The 24417-nt window shown below is 39.6% G+C and overlaps 1 protein-coding gene across 1 annotated transcript in view; it reads right to left on the reverse strand.

The window, feature by feature from the left end:
• Positions 1 to 7543: 7543 nt before the first annotated feature.
• LOC129113936 (seizure protein 6 homolog) overlaps positions 7544 to 24417 on the reverse strand; it is an 84843-nt gene continuing 67969 nt past the window's right edge. Inside the window, exons 6-16 of the mRNA XM_054626421.1 lie at positions 23442 to 23610; positions 22757 to 22923; positions 22466 to 22660; positions 21450 to 21588; positions 13397 to 13593; positions 12410 to 12604; positions 8930 to 9121; positions 8422 to 8616; positions 8179 to 8217; positions 7844 to 7952; positions 7544 to 7754 (exon numbers count right to left, since the gene is read on the reverse strand). Of these exons, the coding sequence (XP_054482396.1) occupies positions 7595 to 7754; positions 7844 to 7952; positions 8179 to 8217; positions 8422 to 8616; positions 8930 to 9121; positions 12410 to 12604; positions 13397 to 13593; positions 21450 to 21588; positions 22466 to 22660; positions 22757 to 22923; positions 23442 to 23610 (1757 nt within the window). The 3' untranslated portion in view covers positions 7544 to 7594. The remainder of the gene's footprint in view (positions 7755 to 7843; positions 7953 to 8178; positions 8218 to 8421; positions 8617 to 8929; positions 9122 to 12409; positions 12605 to 13396; positions 13594 to 21449; positions 21589 to 22465; positions 22661 to 22756; positions 22924 to 23441; positions 23611 to 24417) is intronic.

Raw genomic sequence — 24417 nt, forward strand, 5'->3', positions numbered from 1 at the left:
GCTGACACCTGAGAGACAGAGTCCCGCTATCGAGTCACTTTCCTTTCCAGAGGTTCCACATGACTAGACCAGTCAAACAACTTCTTACTTTATAAATCTGCACAATTATTTATCCACCCTTTGCATCCATTAATCTTTAACACATCTGGTGATACCTTTGAACATTTAACCTATAATCATTAAGTGGCATGGCTTCGCCACTAAACAAATCACTTCAGCTTTACATGTTAGTGTCCAAAAGCGTGTACCCTTTGCTGCATCCCAGTGGTCAAAACATCTCTGGAAGGTAGTAAACAAGATGTAAAGATGAACCATGACAAGAGCCAAGTAAAGCCAAATCTGTTCTGAAATGGAGGATATCTCATGTCAATGCAAGCGTAGAGATGTGTATAGATGTTTCACAGGCTCAATAACTTGTTCAGAAACATTCTAGCCTTAACAAAATCCTAAAGAATGGATTAAAACATTTTATAGCATACACAATATGCTCACAAAATGTTGTTAAAGAGAGTGATAATCTTTCTTGCCCTATGGCAAGAAATACATATTTAATTCTTCCATTTAGAAAAAAAGTCACGTGAATCACTATAATCCTGTGAAACAGTGTTCTTTCAGGCACATTTTGGACTATACTTCAAATATTTCAAAAGTAATTCAGATATATACAAGAGATAAAAATATATTTCTCTCTCTGTCTGGGATCAGCCATGCCAGAAGCGGGTCCAGAGATTGGAGATAAAGATAATTCAAGCACTTCTTTGTTTACATGAGTCTCAGTGATCCGAGGGCATTAGGGAAGCCCTGACCCCCCACATATGCTGGAGAGTGAGATTTGGCATCTTGCCACGTCAAGCACCACCAGAGGCGTGCAGAGGGTTTACCCTTTGTTTTGAGCAAAATGGCTTCCTGAGGCTGCAGTTTGTACTGACAAAGACAGTGAGCCCTGTCTGTGCGATATGACATGGCTGCCTGCCTCATGAGCCATCAGCTCCCCGGGGACTGTAACAAATACAGTACAGTAGCATACTGGAGAATTTTCTTACATGAGCAATTAAGTGATAAAGAGGGAAAAATACACGATTCCATATTGACTTTGGAAATGAATCACTTTAATTCTTGTCTCTCATCCTTGGACACAATATTACACTTAATATTGATGTTGAAAGAGTGACATTTCCCACTGAGCTTTAGCAAACTTAAAATCTTTATTCAAATTAATTCATGTTGGAGTTTTTACCTTTACATTAACCCTCAGTCATTGATATGCAAAAACAAGAAAGCAGCAATTATATACAGTACGTCCTAAATCTGTCTTTATTTATATCTATTACATATGAAGCCAGTGAAAAAAGGAAGTTGTTCCATAAGGTATCATGAAAGAACCACTCAAGGTCTGTATGTATAAAAACGAGACAATAGTGTTGAATATAAAAGCACAAGTACTTTATTTCAAACCCAAGCCTGCTATAAAAATACAGGTGTGGTTGCTCATATACTCTACTTCTATGTGAACAAAGGTCAGGCTTGTGAGGGTCACAAACTCAGAGCAGCAACCAGCCTTCATTTCTCCTGCACTGTCTGAAGCTACCTCGAGTAAGAGGCAGCTCTAACTTGTTCAGGTTCCATTACTGAGGTGATGTGTCTGCTGCTATACTGTTTTAATAGAACATTAATCAGATTAATAGAATCATGCTTTAGGGAGGGAGAGCTTTCCTGTCAATCTCGGCTAAAAACACAGAGAAAAAAAGAAAGAAAGAAAGAAAGAAGCCCCGGGCTGAACCATCAAAGCCCTCATAAATCGGATTAAACTTCAAATATGAGACCGAAACACACAGAAAGGGAAATATTCACAATTTTTTTAAATATATTTTTTGTTATAGGGGGAGAGTGGTCGAAGGGAAAAGCTAGTAAAACAGTTATTTGGGAACTGCTAGTTTTAAATGACATACCACTATATCCTCCTATAGGTATGTTCACCCACATGTTTTACTAGGCCCACAATGTATTTTCCTAACAGCTACAACTTAATTGTACACTAGAGCTCCTTGGATGGGTCATTACATTAAACTATCTTTCCTAATATGCATCCCTCAGCCCCATGGTAAGCGTACTGTACGCCCTGGGGCTGCCGACTCAGAGGGGAGGTCTAATGGTCTGCGGTATTAGTGGGTTAATTGCCATGTCCTGGTCTCCACTGGATTGGGAGCAGGGCATTTTAGTTTAATCGTGAACCATCCTGTCCTGTAAAACCCCGACACCAAGCAGTCCGGCTCTGGTGCATGGTGGGAGTATTAAGTGTTGGAGATGGTCCTCATGATGCACTTGAGGGAGCTCACCCTCCCTTGGACAATGATGTTGGTAGTATACTGCCACCTTCTGGCCCAATAATAAAACTAAACCCTCTGTGATAACAATGGAGACACAGGTTTTTAATTCTGGCTGCATAACAACACATTGAAAGTTATTATTATATATTCATCAGTTGTTTATTTTTGCAGATTAGGTCTAAAACAGAAGCTGTTACACTAGTTATACTTGCTATCTGATAAGCTGGTCCTAGCAGTATCCAACTGATAGTTGAGTGATGAGATATTTGTATTTTGATTTACATACCATTCATTTGATGGAAATAGTTTCTGTTTAATTCAATTGAATCACATGCACCCTTGCAGTTCATTAAAATAAAAAGGTTCTTAATTTTAATCTTAAACAAAACACACAAAAAAGTTCTAAACTCAAGCAGTTACAAAACTACCTTGAAGCAAACAATGTTTAAGTTATCTAATTGTATGGATTATTTTATTTCTGTGATGCAGACATTGAGTCAGTGTGTCGGTGGCTAGCATGTGAACAAAGAGAACAAGCTGACACACAAGCTGATCCTCAGTTGTGGTCCTTTTCCTCAACCTTGACTGACTGCACAGGATATTTGCATTTTAATGGCTCAAACTGCTCGTTGCCCCTGCATCAGAGTGAAAGCTCAGCTGAAATCATGGGTGACTGCCCGTAAACGACACACTGAGAAAAGCCAGCTCCCACATAAACACAGGCACGAAAACAAAAACCATGTGGCTGCACTTCGTATCATCAATGATTTTACGAGATATGTTCTACCATAATGCAAATTCATCAAAAGGGCCAGAGTCTCTGGCAAGACAGTGAAAGCATCTCCAGGTTTACATATTTTGCATGTACCTACAGCCAAAAATAAGGTAGAATGTGAATAATAACTTGTCTGCTGTCAAGACAACATTAAGAAGTCTTGGTGACCTGTTCTATGAAGAAAAACATACTTTGAACTTGAAGCAGCTGGTATCTTGTTGCGTGGGTCTGGAGCTGGACAGTCTGGAGTCAGTGGGTGAGAGGAGGATGAAGGCCAAACTCGGAGCCATCCTGGACAATCCCTCTCACCCTCTCCATGAGGAACTGTGGCAGCTGGGCAGCTCTTTCAGCCATCGGCTGATTCTACCAAAGAGCAGGACGGAGCGCTTCAGACGCTCATTTGTGCCCACTGCCATCAGACTGTACAACAACAGCGGAGACCACAGTCTGTCATCATGCTGACCAGCCCCCCCCCATGTGGATATACTGTACATTTTTTTATTTGTATTCTTATTTTTTATTTTATTCTATTTTTATTTTTATTTTATTGTATAATATGTGTATTTATTATCTGTTTCTGTGTAGTTGAGCTGCTGCAACACTTGAATTTCCCCCATGGGGATCAATAAAGGAATATAATAATGTTTAGGGCAGCTTCTTGTTGCCTGCTTATCTGGATGTAAGTAAACTATGAGCTTGGCGTACTGTACATTCAATAGACTAATGCTCTCATTATTTAAAATATATTTAAAATACATTTTTAGGCTGACTTTTCTCCAAAGAGAATACCATGAATGGGTGTAAATGTTTAGTTCTGATGTGGCACCTTGCATGGTAGCCCCTGCCATCAGTGTATGAATAGGTGAATGACGTGTAGTGTAAAAGCAATTTGAGTGGCTGGAATACTAGAAAGATGCTATACAAATACAATTTGGTCTAAGTACACCAGTCTAGACGTAGTTTAGCCGTTACTGTAGCTTCTTCTTTTATTTTATTTATTTTATTTTTTTGAGTGTTGGATATGAAAAACAAAAATGGGATTAAAAGTGATTAATTGTATGCCCTGTTAAAGGTATGAGAACTATTAGCATAACAAAGAACTGAGCATATGAACTTTACCTCACATACTTGATATTATGCTGCCACCTAGAGGTCAAGGGCTGTATGGAAACTTTAATCTGGCGCCTCCTCTCATATTAACAGCAGATTAACAATAATTGAGGAATGAATCATGGTTATGTTGTATATGCTGCTGCCTCTAGTGCCTGACCAGGTCAAAATTATTTCCTGCATTTTTAAGGTGTAAAGATAAAATATCAGATCAGGTAGGCCTTCTTCACAGCAGATATTTTCTCTTGTCAAGCAAAGGTGTTACTTATAACTATTCAGGTGTTCCTGTAAGCCATGACAGTGTGACAAGAGCCAGTAGGAACAACAACAACCTGATACCAAAGCAGCTAAAGAGGAGTTTAACTATCATTGTTTTTATGATTCAAACCTTTGATTTTGCTACTGTGGCGTGTCAAAATGTGTCCTGGGACTTAGGGCTATTTAAAGCATCGCACATCTACTAGAAATTAATTGGATGTGAATATTTGGCTGATCATGAATCAAGCACTTACCTGTGAAAATAATTCCTGCAAGTGCAATTTACATTTGGGTGTATCTTATTGTCTGAGGCAAGGCTTGTTTCAATGTGTTGTAAATTTTGAACTAACACTCATTAAACATTTTTTATCAATGAATTATTCATTAATGAGTCAACGACAATACTTTAAGCAACAATTTATTTTATTATCAATCAGATAATTATAGATATTTGAAGGTGATTTGGTTTATTTGGGTGTGGTTGCACCAGCTGTGACGCTGAAAAAGATTTGTCGAGTATAAAGGATATACAGATTCAACACAAGCATATGGACAATTGCGACCCCAAGTAATGACCCAGCTGTTACATAAGGATTCATTTCACACACTAAAATTTTAATTGAAACACAGAAATCAATCTGATGTTTGACTCAGCAGCCTGCATCGGTTCGTTAGATAAATCATGTGGATGCTTTATGTTATCACTGGGTTTTTATCCTGGGGTCTGATGATGCTGAGGTGCAACCACATTTTGGAACATATACAAATGAACAAATCACCATTTATCCTTTGAGGCAGACTTTACAGTGTGGCATAAGAACAAAATGATGCGTAACTGATGAGTCCCACATAAAAACAATGCGTTAAGAGTATTTGAGAAATCCTCTGCTCTCTTGCTATATCCAGTTGGAACCACACATCATCTCGTAGGGAAGTATATCTGTCATCAGTTGTTTTTGTTTCTTTAAACTATATGACGGAAAAGCTTCAACGCACTGTGGAATGTTAGGAATATCAGGCCCACAAATACAAACTAATAGATAAACAAAAGACTCAGTTTTACAAACATGTTCATATGTGTGATATCTCATCAGGTTATAGTCAGTCGTGAGGCACTCTTATTGGACAGGCATTTTATTTACAAAGAGCAGACCCATAAACACAAATTAAAATTAAAATTATGAGGGCAAATTTCCAAAGAGTGATGGGTAATGGGGAATTTGTATCCAACAGATCTCGACAATCAGAGCAACGTTTCCCTCAGTCTCTAATTGCTACTGGATAAGGGCATCAAAAAAAGTACTTATAAACATACAATCACCAACGGTCATCACCATTTTACTTTATAAAAATATCACCATGGTGATCCACAGATTCACAGATTATGACCGTGGACAGAAAGACATATTTACAGTAATCCACACAAAGGGAAAATGGAAAGAAATCAATTGGGAACAAAAAGGTTGGAGGGAAACGATGAGCAGTGCAGAGGGTCCCAAAAGGCAAAGCTTGAGCAATTCTTGCTTTAAGGTCTTTAAATGGACACCTCTTAATCTTTTTCATTTGTCCTGTAAAGACCAGACAAATACATCAGTTAACAAATAATTATAATGATAGGGGATTGTACAATAAGTGATGCAGAATAAAACGTTTGAAATAAATGGTATCTTCAATTGTGTCCGATTTGTTATACATGCAAAATATGTGAGTTAAGATAAGAAAATATCTATAGTGCTGGCATTATGAAGATTTAATATATAAGAATACTGTTTATCAGTATTGCCTTTAATAAACCTTTTGAATAAAAATAAAATGTGGAAACATACACACACAATTTGGTATGAGCATGACAAAAACAGAAATTAGACGTCATGAGAAGAGATATTGTTAAATATGTTAACAGTGAAACAATAACCTATTTATTAAACATTTATTATCAATTTTGTATCAATTGAAAGGCTTACAAGATTTTCCCCAATTATTATCCGTTAGCAACCACAAAAATATTTTCTTAAGAAATAAGCAAATAACAAAATAATGCCCCAAAATTAGCTGTGCTGCTGCTTTACATTAAAGACAAAACAAAAAGTGACTAATATGCATGTGTCATAGACCCTACAATCACACATATACAATAGGTAATGAACTAGGACAGCACAATATTTTTACTGAAATGTTAGATTGAGAGGCACAAGGGGGAAGAGGGGCTGGTTGAAGTGAAAAACACATGATTAGAGTTGGGCTTAAACATTTTTTCATTCATGTAAGAATTCTTGCCAAACGTTAAGCAATATTTTAGTTGTTAAAAAAAACCGTGTATGTCAGGAGGCCGAATGTCTCATGACTGCGTCCACAATGCATTTCAAATTGTCACCAACCAGTGGTTCTGTATACCTCGCGTGGTCTGTAAATACTTATGTTGTTTTAGACAGCCAGTGTAAATAAAAGAAAGAGCAGAACAACCAACCAGCTGATCAGATTGGGGCAGGTAGGGGGAGGCAAAGTCAAATCAAAAGGGTCAGGTGATGGTGATATGTGTTCTCAGCAGCAGGAGGAGATCTCACCTCATAGTTCATCAGCGGTGTAGCCAAAGTGGATAAACTGACAGTTAGTATCTAGAATGAGACTGCCAGTGCTGAGGGAGGAGGGAAAAAAGGATGCACTTGAGAACAGTATATGGAAAATAATAAAGAACAAGAGACAACTTACATCCATATATTAACTATTTACATAGAAACATGTGGTCATTTGGTATACTGTAATATGCTTTTTTAAATAAACCAAAGTCTCATTTGTGCAGACTTGCAAATGTGCATTTACACACCTGGTGTGATTGCAGCATACAACATAATACATTTATATGACAGGGGTAGGAGATGACGTACCACAATGTGAATGATGTACTGCAAGTCTTACACAGATGAAGTACAGAAATCCAAGATGAAAAATGATCACTGAGTGAGGTGAGGAAAGATGTCCTTGCTATCTATTTTTAGCAGAAACATCATCAGCTATGTGGCTTGCTCTTGTTGATGATTGACATGGTGATGATAGACGAGGTGGAGGGCGCCACTTGCTGGTGAACCATGGGATGACGACAGGATGACAGCCAGATGGGAGAGGATCAGGACAGAACACTGGTGTTCTGGGAATCCACGTCTTGAATGCTCATGACATCTGTACTTACTCCGCTCTCGTATATAGGGTCGTCAAAAGCTGACTCTTCTGTCATGTTGTCGTACGGTGGCGAGGATGTTGGCATTCTGATGGTCTTCCCTTGGAGTCTAAGTTAGGAGTAGAGAAACAGGGAACATCCAGTGAAGGCTCACTTGATTTCAAATAAAAAAAGAAATAAATTAAAGTCACTACTTACTTTGCAAAGTAGACATAAATCCCGAGAACAACCACCAAGATGATTGCAGTCGGAATAAAAACTGCAAGGGCAATATTGGTTCCCTCCAAGCTATAATCCATATTTACAACTAGACGCAGGGAAAAAAAACCATAAAGCAGTAATTATTTCTGTGAAACATGCAATGTTTTTACCAAATATGAAGAAATTCCCTCAAGGTGTTAGTAAGATATTGCTTGAGAATGGGTCGGATGTGAGGTCACAGTGACCTTGACTGGAGAATCTGAAAACATAATGCCTCCGGCCACAATAGAATCCAGTATAATTATCCTACAATGTTTCGAAACATGACTCACCATCTAGCCTGCGTTCATTCACATATTGGGTTGAGGATGCTACAAAGACAGAATAGCATTTGAGTCAGTATTTGCACCATGAGCTGTGCAACACAAAGCACAGTGCATATTGGTACACTAACATACAAAGTAAGTCCTTAAATTCACAACAGCAATACAAATTGTGCACTTAACATGGTCTAGGTCATATATGTGACAATTGTAAAATCCAAAAAGGTTTGCAACACAGAGTGCATGGTTTACCTTTGCAGGCAGGTGGAGTGCTATTCCACTGTGACGGGTGTCCGGGGATGCAGTAGATGGTGGCATCACCCTGCAGATCGTAGCCTGAGTGGCAGGAGAAGCTAAGCATCTCTCCGGCTTGGTAGAATGCCTTCTCAGAGCTCTGCACACTGGTGGAGGCGGCGCCAGGGTTCCTGCATGGCTCGTACTTTTCAGCTGAGAGGCAGGAATATCTTACGTCACAAAATATTGCAGTGCATCGTAACTGTAGAAACACTGACTCATATGAACACATGAAGGCAACATGCACATCAACCGAGTCATGAAAGGCAAGACTGACAATTTATTTTGTTGAATACACAATTCATTATAGGTGGGTTAGTTCTGATTTGTCACCAAAGAAACGTAAGTGCAACACAATTAACAGGAACATGTTTAAATCCTTTATTCAAAGCACTTAAACAGTGCGGGTGAGTGTTGAGTATGTTTGCTTCCATGCCTCTGTGTATTTCTGGCTCATGTGACTTACGGGCGCACTTGGGCAGCCTCTCGTTCCATTTGGGTGTGGCTGAATCTCGGTTGTAGCAGGTGAGGAGGCTGTTGCCAGACAGGATGTAGCCTTTATTACAGATAAACTGCACTGTCGATCCAACAGTGAAACGGTTGCCAGCGATCACCTTGTGACTGTGCTCCACATTTCCCGGGTCCTGGCATGTCATAACTGATGAATCGCAAAAACAAATGATGATTATTTGTTATCATTGGTGGTAGTAGTAGTAGAAGTGTAACAAAAAAAAAAGTCAAACAACAACTTATGTCTTGGACCTACTCTCACAACTTTTACAGCCATTGGTTTGTCAAAAAAAATGTGTCACACCACTATCCAAAACGCCTCTCATTATTTTCATTGTATCAATTTTCATCCAGTAGTTGTCAGATCTTTTCCAACTTTTTTTGTTGTTACATTTCGTTTTTTTTAGCGTTTCTCACTAGAACCTATGCAAAAGGTAAAAGTATCCCTTTCAGAGAAATGCAGTATTATCAATAAATGTATTGAAATCAACAATACTGAATTAAGTTTGACATTATGCACTGCATCATTGAAGAGTTCATACCATGTGATATTCACTTTGTCAGGGCTTTTGCACATAAATGTGGGTGTCTGGAGTCCACACCAACCCACAAACTTTGAAATGAGTCAATTCCAGTCAGTTTCATTGTGGGCTGCTTAGATCCGGAAAACATGTGATTCAACAAGCCAATCGGATTTGGCTCCCCTTCCTTAGTTACATCTGAGTATCTCCATGCACGGTTTGAGAACTCATTGGCTCTGAATTTGAAGGGTCTATTTGGGCCCAGTTGGTCATTTGACCATGGAAATAATTGGCCATCAGTTATTTCTCCTTTCGTGCCAATTTATTGAAAAAATAAGTCGCATAATACAGTGACCTTTGCTGTTCATATTCTTCAACCGCCTACAGTCTTAAAGCATTTAAGGATTGAGTGCAGATGGATAACGACTGTAACTGCATATGACTTTGATACCAGTAGATGATTCCTATTGATATTTGTAACTTTATTTTTTTCCCCCACAGGTTTCTAGGAGCTCACAACTGGAAGTCAATTAAAGTCCACTGATTGCATCTCCCTCCTTATCCAAGTTAGTGATCATGTGTTTAAGGACACATCATGCTCATTTTAAGGTTTATGCTTTTTTTCACTATTTTGCGTTTCACCTGCATGTGCATGGTGACATGCATTGATGTTAGAAGACCTTTACTCTTCTCATAAGGTCCGTCTGAATATATCTGTATTCACTCTCTATTTTAACACTCTATTTTAGTGCCTGTCTCTTTGAGCTCCCCTCCAAAAAAAGCTCTGAATGACTTGAGAGAAAAATATGATTCACCCAGGGTCCCTCAGATTCATAATCTATTCCTGACTATTTCTTGTATTTCCAGTTTGCTTGCCGTTGTTTCAAATCATCTGGGCTTTGGGTTGTACAATTTAATAAATAATATATTTCCGATGATTTTCTATGCATGTCTTAATTCATTGTGGGACACAACCCTCCCTCTACTATGTTTTTTAAATATCATGTTACACATCACAGCAGGAAACGACTGTGTCCTTATTTGACCATTAAGGCAGATTGTATGTTAACCTTTTTACAGCTTCAAAACCATATCCATAGAACATGGGTTTGATCGCTTAGTGTTTCAATATAAAAACCATGAACCACATCTGTTTCCATCAATCACCAGCTCCCTACCCAAGAGAGCACTCAAGGAGACTAGTCTGGGCTTCAGTGATCTCGGTCCCACTAGGACATTTCTTCAAGGGGTGTTTAACAACAGGGAAGCAGTTCATAGATCGTTGATGGTGCCTTTTCAGGTGCAATTTCAAAACCTCCAATAAGTAATCTGCTGAGTGAACTGGTCATGGTTTACATGTTTTTTGTAAGTGATCACTTATATTGTGTGGATGGGCATATTTCTATTCCTCAACAAATAAATGATAGCTATGAACCAATGTGCTTTGTTAAAAGATATTGTGCCATACTGGATGGAAGTGGATCAAACATCATGAGATTATTATGAATAGCAGAGCCACTACAACCCTGCTGCAAATGGATTTTCCTGCCTCTCGTCTCACTTTCTGTGACGTTTGCTCTAATTTTGCGTGTGGGCCATTTGTAATATTCAGTATAATAATTGCACCCACATAAAATGTTACTTAACAAGAACACTGTAAGTATCAAAATGAAGGTGTTACATTCCATTACACTAGGATGGCTGAAAAAATGTCAGTAAAAATAAATAAATGCAAAACCAAATAGCTAAACTAAAAGGGGTTCTGACATCCAATGGCTGCTCACAAACACTGCTTTGCAGTATAAAGGGACTTAAAAAGACACCAATGGATGCCCACCAAAACTAAAAGTAAGCTTCCCAAAAAAAAGGAGCTAAAACAGGAGGGACCAAATACTGGTTATTAAAGTCGTTAGAAACAGGGTGAACTGAAGGTGTTCACCCTCTGGAAGCAACACACAGACTGAAAGAAAGAAGACAGAAGTTGGGTGTGGCAGGTTGTTTTAAACCTCGTCCAACCCAGCTGAGACCAATCTGTCTTAACGAGGAGCCTTGCCAGGAGAGCAGCTGCTGTCTACTCAAGGGGACTGTCAATCCAGATTGCATTGTCATTCAAAAAGGAACACATACTGAACTTGTAACAAAGGTTTCATGGATAAATTTGCTGAACTCATGAGCAGCTTATTGTCTATGGAACCTCAATATGCTCACATTCAAGAGAACATTCAGAGGGGGAATGGTCTTTAGTGCCATCAGATTGAAATTGAAGACACTGCTTTCCACAGTGTTATGCATTCTTTATTTCCCACCCCATAATCTCTCATTGGAATTAAAAATGAATGCACATGCAAGGGGGTTGGTAAAGCTTTTGAAATTGCAACCTTGACATGTGCATATTTATGGTAGGTCACCGATAATGATGCCAAGGGATTCATAATGGACTTTTACTCCAATCTAGCAGCTGTGACAGTTGTGGGAAGATGTCAGACATATGAGAAGTGGTTTGATGTCAATATATTTAGAAATGAGCAGGCTTAGATGTTTTCCACTAGCAGCTCATTATGTTGTGGGGGCACGTATGTGTAAAATAACATGCCATTAACACAATAACAACTTAATATTATCAATATTGGTTCAGGTTTTGATGTGTGCATTGTTTTATGTGTTCAAATTGCTTGGTATTTGTGTGTAGATTGGGACCTAAATTAAGCAAAAATGATTATATGCATTTCTAAATCTTATTTTTCATTTGCAACATTTGTTACACATTTGTGACCATTTTGAGATCAATTTCAGATTTATAGATGTCTGCGGGACATGTAGACTTAACCAGTACAATTTAAGTTTTATTACGTTATGTATTCTGTATTCTGCTGAACAAATGGACAAAACCCCAGGATTTGTGTGCATCCTCTCACCTTCCTGACATCTCGGCACATCGCCGCTCCAAGTGAGATCCCATTGGCACATGAGGATCTCAGAGCCCACCAGCTCATATCCAGGGTAGCACTGGTAGGTGATGACGGTGCCGTGGATTAGGTCAGGGTGGGACGTGCTCTTCCAGCCGTTCGTGATCTCCGGCAGCTCAGAGCAGGTGTCGTTCCTTGGCACCTCTGTTGGCGATGGAGCAGTTGTATTGTTAAAAGAGAGGAGAGACAGACTGGGACTTTTACAGAAACCCTACCTATTTATGTAGATACATTGAGGAAAGACAATGGTACCGGGGGTATAGAAATTATTGGTATATGTTCTTGTGTAATGTTCATTCCTTATTTGGTATTGTAAAAGGACACATAGTGATGTTCCTTGAACAAATCCTTGCATTGATACATAATAACCTCCCCGGTAGGTATTGAACAGGACTGCAAGATTGTCAGTTCTGTGTGCATTAAACAGCAGCAGCTTGGGAGGACAATGTAAATAGAGGCTTGTGATGTTTGCTGGGAGGAACACAGCATGTTGTTTGGCAGCAGTCAATCGTCCCCTCCCTAACTGCAGCGTAGAGGGCCAAGAAAACAAAGCACTGGGCAAAAACAGCTGATGTTGAAGTGCACCCTATTATTTTGGGTCTGTGTTTGTTGTTATCTTATCGTCTGCACCTGGGACAAGCCACAAGACAGACAGAGGCACATCAAGAGAAAGAGGCAAAGAGACAGAGAAACAAATAGATTTCTTTTTTGTAATTGGTAACCTGCTAGGGTATAGGTAACATTGCACGCTTTGTACTATTTCTTTATTTTCTTGTTTGTCTTGCAATGCAAATATACACCAAAAGCATATCATTGATCTAATTCCAAGATAAATCTATGGACTGCAGCTAAACAGAGAAGAAACAATGTTATTTGATTTTTTTTTTAAATTTATGGAAAATCCTTGCTAACCAAATAAGTAAAACTCAGTCTTACCAAAGAAGTGGACAACAAAGCCGTTGTTGTATCCATAAATGTTGGTGGCAGGATCGGACTGAAATTGAATAGTGACATCAGCCATGGAGGTGTAGAGCTTGAAGTGTGGCCGTGTGCCACTGTATTGGCCCAGGATGTTAGCCGTCAGGTCATCACCATCATAGAAGGTCAGCAGATCATTCTTACCAAGGTGGAGACTAGAAGATACATAAAAAAGTGGATAAATGTCTCACTAATTTCATAAATGAAGGATTTCATACACAATGCTCCATGTCTGTGGTTACGTGGCACATTTGCTCTGCCTTTTGCACAAAGCTATAAACCGTTAAGTGACTGCTATCTTCTACAGCTGATGAAAGCATTGCTGATGGCATAAGGCGATGTCAGCAGTACTTGAGAAATATTAATTCTGTTTATATTGGATGGATCTGATGTGAAGTAAACACTAAATAATTCATGATGTATGTCTCATCGTCCCCCACATTGGTCTCATGAATATGTACTGAAGTGCATATCTGCAAATATATGAGCATAATAAAATATCATCCTTTTGCTCACAACAAAAAAAAGATGCAATGCATGACAAGCAGGATTATAGAAACATAATGAAGACTAAAGGCCTTGGATAAGTAAATAATAATCCGAAAAAAAAACAATCTCAACATCTAAATGTTAGCTATGATGCTCATATAAAATTGAATATGAGGCAGCTGAGCCACAGTTGGACAGAATATCTGCTGTCATTAACTTAAGAATACATTAACCTTTTCCCTTTGGAGATTCACATGTCCTTGCCCCTTTTATGGAACATCAGCAAAGCCTGACATTTATTCAAAGGTATAGTCCCCTGCTGATATATATAAAAAAGGGGGGACTAGTTGCTCTTTGTGTGCCTTAAGGCGGGAGTCAAACTAACTAACTACAGATTGTCTGTATGGTTGTTTTGTGTTACATTCCCAATCGGTGCTGAAAGAACTTAAAAGTATTAATGGCACAGTGCCATTATTCATGCACGTCATAGGTAGGAGTCCTGTTTTTGTAGCAATGAATCACCCGCCCACTGCATTTAGCTCTCAAGCTCTGTTTGTTGCGAGTGATCCAGCAAGCGATCAAACTGTTTTTTCAGGAAAGCGGTGTTTTCCAAAAATTGTAACAGATAACAATCCCCACAGCTTTTCTCTGTTCCTTTTTCACAATTTTTTTGCATCAATGCAAATCGCAAGTTGCAATGCCTGAAACTCCTATTTCTCGCTCCTCTGTGATCACACTTTGTTCTCAAATCATGTGTCCTTGTCTATTACCCTGGCTTTATCTCTCTTTATCGTTGATTCATCACTGATAAAACCAAGTCAAAGTATTTACTACATAAATAAATGTGGTTTACGTTTCTGTTCTCAGATCATTTAACTGCACGAAAATGCACTTCTAGCTTAGGTTCCCTTGTTGGGAATAAAAAAAAAATTCTTATCACACAGAACCTGAGAGACTGAGAGGCAGACAGGTGACTCAAATCAGTAGGATCACAGGGCAATCAACAGGAACATAGAAATAGAGTCCATAGAACGGTCAAAGAAAATACTTCAAATGTCTTCATCCTAGTAACCAGCCAACCTCAAAATAGAAAATATTTTAATGGAGTTAAAATCTGTAGAAAGTAGACAGATATTAAAGAAAACATGAATGCAATGCATACATTTAAATTTAAGCAAAAAGTCAGAAAAAGAACACAAAAATACATCCCAGTAACACACAGTGCAGTATTTAAGTTTAAATAAACAAAAAGAAACAAGTTGTTCTAAATATCCTTTAAATCAATGTAGGAATATAAATGTTCAATTCGCAGCAAGAAAATATAGCCGCAAGCGGTCATTCCAGGCTGAAACTCTTTTTCGCTTAACAGAAGGAAGGAGCTCAGATGCTAAAATCAAAGCAGCAGGCAGTAGTAAGCGGGTTTCAGGCACCACAAAGCTGAGTATAGTCACTTCAGCTGGTTTAATTCTGTCTAAAGTAGGAGTGGGACCAATCACACACTTGTTTCATCATGGCACTGTATACGGCTTTTTAATAATTGCACAGATATTTCTCGGGGGAAGCATTTTGGGGACATGTTTCAACAGCTTAATGAAAAATATCCAGCAAATTTGGTAATGTTTGGACAACCTGTCATTGATTTAGGGCGAAATTTGCACCAGGCCTATGCACATATTTGGAAGTGGTTGCGCCCCCTACTGAGTGATTACAAAATAGTTTTATACCCGTGGTTAAACATTGTTATAAAACATATCCTGCAAGTTTTGTAATGATTGGACTGATTTGTGTTATGCCACGCCCACTTTTTTGTACTTGTTGCGCCCCTTTTTAGTTGATTTGAATGAAACTTTCAGGGTACATTTCAGGTACTTATGTGGACATATCCTGCAAGTTTAGTGAAGATTGGCACAGTGGTTGTTGTGTTGTTTTGTTGTTTGGTCTATTTAGTCCTCAGTGTGTGAATGGGTGAATGATATGTAATATACTACTGATTGTAAGTCGCTTTGGATAAAAGCGTCTGCTAAATGACTGTAATGTAATGTAATGTAATTTAGGTGCTTAGCTTCGCCTTTTTGAAGTTAATTGGTAAATATATTTATAACTAACGAAGACATCAAAGAGTTTTTGATATATTTTGCTAAGCTTGGTCCAATAAAGATCCACAGAGAATTTGGTAGCAATTGGATGAGGGATTTAGGAAGAGATAACAACATTTTGTTTTTGTGTTGACTTTCTTGCCCAATGAATGACTTGTCTAAGATCTCTGTTTCTATGTTCAGGTTAATTGCCCTGTGAGCTCACTGATTTGAATCACCTGTCGGACACACTATACATGTCATTCATTTAACTTGTTTTGGTATCTTCTCTTTTACTTCAAGTGGGCACCTTGTGCTGACACATTGTTGCACAGACTTAAAATGAAAAGCTTGAGTTGAGATTGAGGCTCTTTTTGAGCCTTAGAGCCCCTGGGACTAAACCAATATACATGAGATTTAATATGCAAAGCACAGGCTAAACTTAACTTCTAATATTATTAGAAGCCTTTGACGGGGCTGCTTCCTCTGTGATTGACACCGTTTTATGATAGAATAAAACAAATGACCCGAGTATGTTTACCTCTCCTCAATCTCTTCTTCACAACCTCCCACACAGACTTTCTACATTACCGCTGAGTAGAAACAAGTGTGCAAACAAATTACACCCACTTCAGTTTCATTCACCCAGACTAGGAACAAATCATGCATATTAATGTTGACTATAAGCGTTAACTAACAATTCATGAAATTAGACCCACAAAGTGAATATTCATCGCCCTACTGTTGAGGATTGCAAGATCCTGGAAGCAAATATGACTCAAAAACATAACCGGAATGACTGGATTCCTCTGTGTGCTTGTGCAATGTGCTGGTGCTGAAAAAAAAAAAAAAAAAGTCAAAGCCAAAACTGGATTTCAGCTTCTCCTGACAGACACACATAATAGATGCCAGCTGCATGAATGGCGGTGAAATGAGGTGCTGAGTGACAAGGTACTCCCCCTGGTTAGTTGGACAGCTATGGGGACAATTTACACCTCCATGTTCTCCAACAATCAGCGGCTGTGGTGAAAGTGACAGGAATGACAATGCCAGTCTCCATTTCCAAACCGCCATGAGAACAGTTTGTTTCTAATAGCACAATTTGTGTTTTTAGAAATTATTATACATGTCATTTATTATAAAAATGACGTGTGTAAAAAAATAACTAAATAAAAAAATAAACTAATGCTGTTTTCACACTCCTACAGTCTTTGTTAAACGTTTTTTGAGGCATACTCCACGGATGAGATGCATGGCATTATCAGGAGTAGTGGTGCCACGATAAAATAAAATAAAACATGGGTGTAGTTGACAGAGCAACACAACCGCCAAATTGTTTTGCATCTTTTTCGATCTTCACATCTCACAGTTCACTTCTATTCAAGCTCTGTCGTCCACCTGCTGCTCATGTCAACAAGTCTCTCCACCTTATCATTTCACTGTATTTCACCTTATCTCCCGTAGGTGTCCCTGCATCTAGACTACCCTAGAAGGAGGGATGTGGAACTGTCAGTTGGCAATCTCAAACCGTGTGATTACGTCCAGTCTCAAGTCTGTATTTCATCAAACTCGACACAAAAATACTGCACCTTTTTTTGCTGTAAATACTGCACAGGTTTAGCCATTTTCCAGAGAGTTTTCACATGGCTCTATTCCTTCTCTACTTTTACTCGAATGCACTCTACTTTCCCTCACAAAGGTGTATCTTATCAGCGCTACAACCTGTATTCTTTAGCTAGTTTCACTGATCTGGTATGGTGATTGAGCGCATTCCTCCTTTTCCTTACAACTGTATACCACAAACACGTTTTTGCACTCGATGAAATCTAATAACCAGACGGATCTCCTTCTTTGGCAAACATACATCTGCAGTAGTCATTTTAACATACAAAACCTAGTTGCTCGAACTCATAAACAATGCTGCAGTCAACCTTGGTTTTGAATTTTCCCACTGTCTGCTTGAGTTACTTTTGAAATCCTGGCGACAACACAAAAGAATGGCAAAGTGCCTACAGTCCACACTTAAAGAGCACTCTGTGGGTGAGTCACTACAAGCCTTTCAGCTGCCCTCTATGTAGAAACCTGGCCATCACTCCACCTTAATGTCGTCCCACCCTACTCCTCTAAAGGTTTCCCCTCCGGACAGGAAAGTAGTCACGCCCTGTGCTATGTTGTAAACTGATAAATAAATAGTTTTACTCAATTTTCCTCAGTTAATATTTTCCTTCCATTTTAAACTAACATTAATATTTATCAGATTACCATCAGGGTACTGCATTTCTGACTGCTGCATTTATTTAATTTTTGTATAATTTATTGTTTTATTCTTGAAGACAAAGACATTGAAGTTCAGCTTTGGTGACAGTCACTTTACCGCTGTATGTTGCTATAAATAAGAACAGAAAGTAAGCAACCAGTCAGGTGAGAATACATCTGACTGGTCAGATGTATTCTCGAGTCTCGAGTCTTGTCCTGGTCTTTGATTGGACAACTCCTTAATGACAAAAGCTAATGTGAGACTGGAGCTATTATTAGTCAAAGTGAAGTCAAAATGATGTCTGTAAGAGTGTAAGACTAATGCGTAATGGCAATACTTTAGAGTTGTCCTATCCGATTTAAAAGTCTCCTTCATCGACGTGACTTGGGTGTTTACAAAGTTCCAGGGGTCTGTTTTTGAAAATTGACTTTTTTTAGAGAATTTCTAAAAAACTGCATGCCAATGGCACCAGCTCAATTCAGCAGATGAGGGGATGACAGCTGTGTTTTGTACAAGCCTCCAGGCATTCTGTCACCTTCACTGACCTGTCGAGACTGAAGAACCCAGCAAATATCCACTAACTCTAACAGAATGGAAATTGCTTTCTACATTTATTCCTACACGTATTTGACATTTGATTTGTTCTGCTCTGCGGAAAAAAAGGTTCTCTTTTAAAATAAAAATGACCATTAATATCCCTAGCATAATTATACTTGCAGTTGGCAATGGTAATGCTCATAATCTCCACAAGAGGACTCTATAAACCCAGTGTGTCCCATTAAATTGTCTCTGATCCTGCTCAGTAAACTGTCAAAAATATTACCACTGTAAAACAGACTTTCCTCAGTGTGGTGAACCGTGTAACACATTTCTAGATACAATGCCCTCTGAATTCTAAAATCCACACGGGAATCATTTTTACCTTGTTGTGTTCCACAGGTGAGGATATCAGCTGTAACCTCTTGTCTACGGCTCTTGCTCGAGCCATGCTCCATGCTAATTAGCAAAGAGCCAGCCCTCCTGTTTGGCCTAAATTAATTAATCAGTCCTCATTATGCACACTGCTCCGCTGTAATTGCCAGCACAGGCACAGCGATGAATGATAAAACGGAAAACATTCTCATTAATGTGGGAAAGTGTGTGCCCACCCTTATAATGAGACAGCTCTCATCCACAGGAGCCTTTTGTCACTTAAACACACATTGCGCCTGCACAAAAACGCACAAAGTTCACGTTGACCTAGCCTTTAAGAATGCTATTCTCAAGATGAGCGGATCGGACATGAGGGTAATGGGAGGGTCCGTAAAGATCAGACAGCTGTGGGTTCCTACCGCCATGAAGGCCATGCATGACTTGAGATAAACTAAAGCTGGCCACAGCACCATTAATTTGCACCGAGCGGCCTCATGCGGCTCGGATTAAAACAAATATAAGGCTGGGGCAATTTAAAAAAAGAGATCTCTGAATGACAATCAGTTTACCTCAAATCAAATGTGTTTACTTCTGCATGGGGGAGGGGGGGGATCTCTCTGATCTTTTTAAGCTGAGATGAACTTGTTGACTTTCAGAGATTAATCATAAATCTAAATTTCCAACTAAAGAACAGGGAGGCAAGCAGGGTCACATAAACTTTCCTTTGTGGTATTTAGACGTTGTGTATTATTGGTATCCTCCAATGCTATTATTCCCTTTTTTGATCTGTGGATCATATTTGAGTGATGGCTCATATCTCAGTTCCTGTAAACCGAGAGATAATGTTTGGGGCATTATGTGGATTGTAACCATGCAGCAGCTTTCAACCTGAGCCCGTACAAAAACCATCCACACTTCGTCTGTTGACTGTGACTGAATATTGTCATGCAATACAAAGTTCTCTGATTATAATCAGTTGTCTGTATGGTGCATTTAATGTTATCCCAATGTCTATTTGTTGAAATGATCAGATCCACATGATTCTTAATGTCTTCGATGAAAGACATTTGCCAGTGGTACATACAGGATGATACTGGCATGAGTAAAGAAAGCCAAATTTAAGAACAATAATGGTTAAGGACTTAGACCGCTTCACTCTGATCACTGAGGGTGGTGTAGCTTCTGCCCAAATTCTGACCCAATTGAAATGGACGGGAAATACTTTCCCAGTGTCGTCAGCAGTGGTTTTTAGAATACTTCAAAAAGATAATCCAATGCACAAATATGTTTTGGGTGGTCTACCATTGTGGTGGATTGCTTGCACAGCTTGCAAACCTTGCAATTTCATTAGCTGTGACTAAACTAATTCATTATTAATATGGAAACCCAAACATAAAAATTGAATGATGCAAATGCATTGCATGCATTGATACCACAATGACCAAAGAGTTAACAATTGCTTTAGTTGTGATTTATCAGCGACTCTCTTCTTTTTTTTTTTAGACCTCAGGAAGTATTCCCGCTGTTTTCATTTTAACCTCTCTGTGCCCTATAGTGTGCAAGTGCTTCAGGCAATAAAGCACAAATCACTTATGTTGTCGTTCTTGTGCTTCCTACAGGATGCATGTTCGTGGAGATATTGTTGGGATCACAAGGACGGCAAATGGATGCATGCATGCATATTAGATAAGAGAAAGACAAAGATGTCGATTCTCATTCTCACACATGGATAGTTTTTTTTTTCAATCATCATTTTAGACTTCATTTAACAGCAATAACTTTTAGGTGTGTTTGGACAGGACATGCATGTCCAGGAGGAGTGATAAGTGAAGCAAAAACGAGTGTGCCAGTTTTTATTTTAACGTCTGTTCGCATGTGTTGAATTGCAGTTGGGAAGGCTGTACTGTATAAGTGGCTCAGAGTAGTTCACTGCCAGAACATATTCATTTCAAAGCCAACTCTGAGACACACACCAGGGAAGTGGGAGCAGGGAGGCTTACTGGCTAATCTGGTCAGAGAGTGAACTGGAAGCAACACAGAATTCTTAATGTAGCGGTTGTGAAAAAAAATCTAATTAGTGACTGCAACCACAGAAACACTTTCCCCATGTTCGTGTCATAGTGCGTCTGTGTGAGTGAGAGAAAAGATGGGGAAAGAAACTTTGCGTGTATGTGTTTGTGTCTGGAGATGGAGTGTTTGACATCTCGAGGGCAATCTGGCCTCCTCCTCTGACCTCCCTGTGTGATTTCTAGTCGTACACCTGAGTGAAGTCTCTTACACTTGAATGTCGAGCATGATCCTCTTGTCCTCTTCCACATGAATACCCCAGATGCAGTCCTGCCCCTTGTCATACGCCTCAGGCCAATTAGGAGAGAGCACCACACCGGCAGAGTCTGTGATCTCCCCGCTGCACACAGCTGCAACGCACAAACACCTCAGGTTGATACTGAGAAACAAAGGTCTGCATTGTAACAGATTTCAAGACACAGACAATGTTGGTTACAATCAAATTAACAATGAGAAACTAAAACAAGACATGCAATTTGTAATGTGCAGATAACGCTGTGATGAAAACTACACGTTGATACATGAACTGCTTTGTGACTTCAAAGAATGGAACCAATGGTCTTAATGCTTAAGTAAGCACATCTGATTTTGAGTGTACAGCCTCCTTGACGTGGACATTCTTAAACTGCATACTACCACTGAACCGCTTGATGACCGTGACCCACAGAAGCAGAAATTTTATTTCCTTATATCTAGCTTTAAAGCAGAGCTTTTCGATTTCCCTGTGTGGCAAAAGGATCATGCAGGCAACAAAGAGACAAAGTAAGGGGTCAGGTGTGTGTGTGTGTGTGTGTGTGTGTGCGTGTCCGTATGTGTGTGTGGGAAGAGTGTGCGAGAGAGAAAAAGGAAGGGCTCAGGGGTAGCTATTATGATGCAGTGTGGTACTGTTCATCTTAGGCCAACTATTGTATGAATTTTAATCGGAGCACGACCAAACTCTGCCCTGCAAGCACACATATCAAAGTAAATCAATGTTACAATTTTAAGAGGAAATGTATCGTGGATCAGAGGAAAGCAGCTTATGAAGATACGGTTAACTGCCAGTGGTCTTTTAATATCTGGATAAAAAGACTTCTCTAACTCCTGCAATGATCAAGTAGACAAGGAAAGCTTTAGGGTCCTCAGGTCAGTCACATCTGCCTATTAAGTTCTTCTGCAGTGGAAGCACATTATTTTTGAATAAATTTCACATCGCGCAATTACACCAGCGATTGTCCATTGACTAACCCCTGCAGGCTGGCTCGGTCTCATTCCACTGTGGGTTTTGTGCGTCCACGCACTCGATCACTACAGAGCCTTGCTCCAGCGTGTAGCCAGGGTCACACGAGAACTCAACTACTGCACCCAAACTGTAGGTGGAGTCACTGCCGCTGAAGTTGCCGTACTTGACAAAGGGCTCATAGCACACGCCTTTAGCAAAAGCTGTGGAAACAAAAAAAAAACACACAGCATCAGACACAAGTGACAAGGTGCCGATTGCTATTAAAAAACTCTTGCAAGCTGCATGATCAAACCTGCCTTCGTATCTGATTGCTGCACCGGTGGAGGTCAGTGTCCCATCTGTGGTGAACTCTATAAACAAGTAACGTCCAGTACTGAGCACACCCTCATTGGGCAAATACTCGACCTCATAGGAGTCGTACACAGGGGGAGAGTCTATGTTGTTGCCATTCTTAATCAGCAGCCTAAAAGGAAACACACACACAAGAAAGACAGTTTAAAAAAGACGCAAGTGAGCCTTGAAAGGTAATAGAAACATAAAAAAGAAGTTCCAAGCTATCCGAGAGCTGCTCGCTGTTCCAGTTGTGGCTGTAATAACTTTGTGATAACATTCTCCACTGCTCGGTAATGAGGTGAATGGCCATGTGTGACGATAGCCATGTGGATCAGTAGTCGCTGGAGAAAAATCTAATGCAATTGCTGTTTCCTACCACTCACTACCCTCTGCAGTCCCTCTATTTCATTTGCTTGATAGAACACTGTTTAAGGATTATAATGATAAAAGGTCCTTTCAAATTCATCTGTCGCTCCCTAAAGATTTAGGTTATTTATAGCCACTATCCACAGGCATACTGTTATTCAGTAAATGAGTTTAAAGCTCGGTGTTATTACCTGAAGACACACACAGCATTCACACTGAACACACTCTCTCTCAAACGTGCAATTGATTTTTGTGTTTCTTTTTGCAGTGTGCATACACCACCTGTCATCATCCTCTGCCAGAGCCACCTTCTCAAAGTGAATGTGGAGCCGGTGGCCTTCAGGGGCCTCCAGGACCCAGTGGCACGTCAGATTGTTGCTGTAGTTGCCAGGGAAACCAGGAGAGACGATACGACCATTGGTGGCATTTTTTATCATTCCCCCACAGGATGCTATATGAGAAGACAGTGAGAGAAAAGAGGAAGGAGACAAAGAGTTGGAGGGTAGGACTAGATGAGAAAGGTAATGACACCAACTATGGTGGTGGTGGTGGTGGTGGGGGGGGGGGGGGTACAGAGAAAAGTCCCTGTCTGAGCGTAGATTGCATCAATATCCAGTGGATTGTGGCCAGACTACACTAGGGGGCTCACCTGAGTCTAAGAGTGTGTGGCTGTGTGCAATGGACTTGTAAAGAGAGGAGCAAAACAGCAGCAGTAACACTATCGGTCCAGAGCAGCTGCATGCAGGCAGGCAGACACAGAGAAAGACTGGAACTGGCAGATGAGCCTTTACCAGCAGGAGAAGGATGGTCATGCAGCCCAGATCTAATTAAGGCAGCCGGGTCCAATGGCTTTGTTTTTTTTGCCCTGTCCCCAAAGAATAGATCCCCGTGCTGCTAATCACATGCAAACACACTCATTTGGCCTTGGAGTGTAACTAATCGACTCGATAGGAGACAACCTGGTGAAAGCTTTCGTTAATCAAAATCACCTGAGAGGAATGCTAAGGAGAGGAGTGCTAACAATTTAATTTTAAGTTTGATTTTATTTGCGTATTTTAATTGAAGAAACTGCTTCTGTCAGATTCTGAAAAACGTGGCTTATTATCAAAGCGTCTTGGAAAACATTTCGATAAATAAATGAAATTAAATATAACTGAAAGAAACTAATCTCAAACAAAAGATTGGACAGCATCCCAATTAAGGAGCTACAGTTGTTGAGATTTATTTATGTCTCATTACATTGCGGGCTGTTTGTCGT

Source organism: Anoplopoma fimbria, chromosome 24 (assembly GCF_027596085.1).
Source record: "Anoplopoma fimbria isolate UVic2021 breed Golden Eagle Sablefish chromosome 24, Afim_UVic_2022, whole genome shotgun sequence".
NCBI lineage: Eukaryota > Metazoa > Chordata > Actinopteri > Perciformes > Anoplopomatidae > Anoplopoma > Anoplopoma fimbria.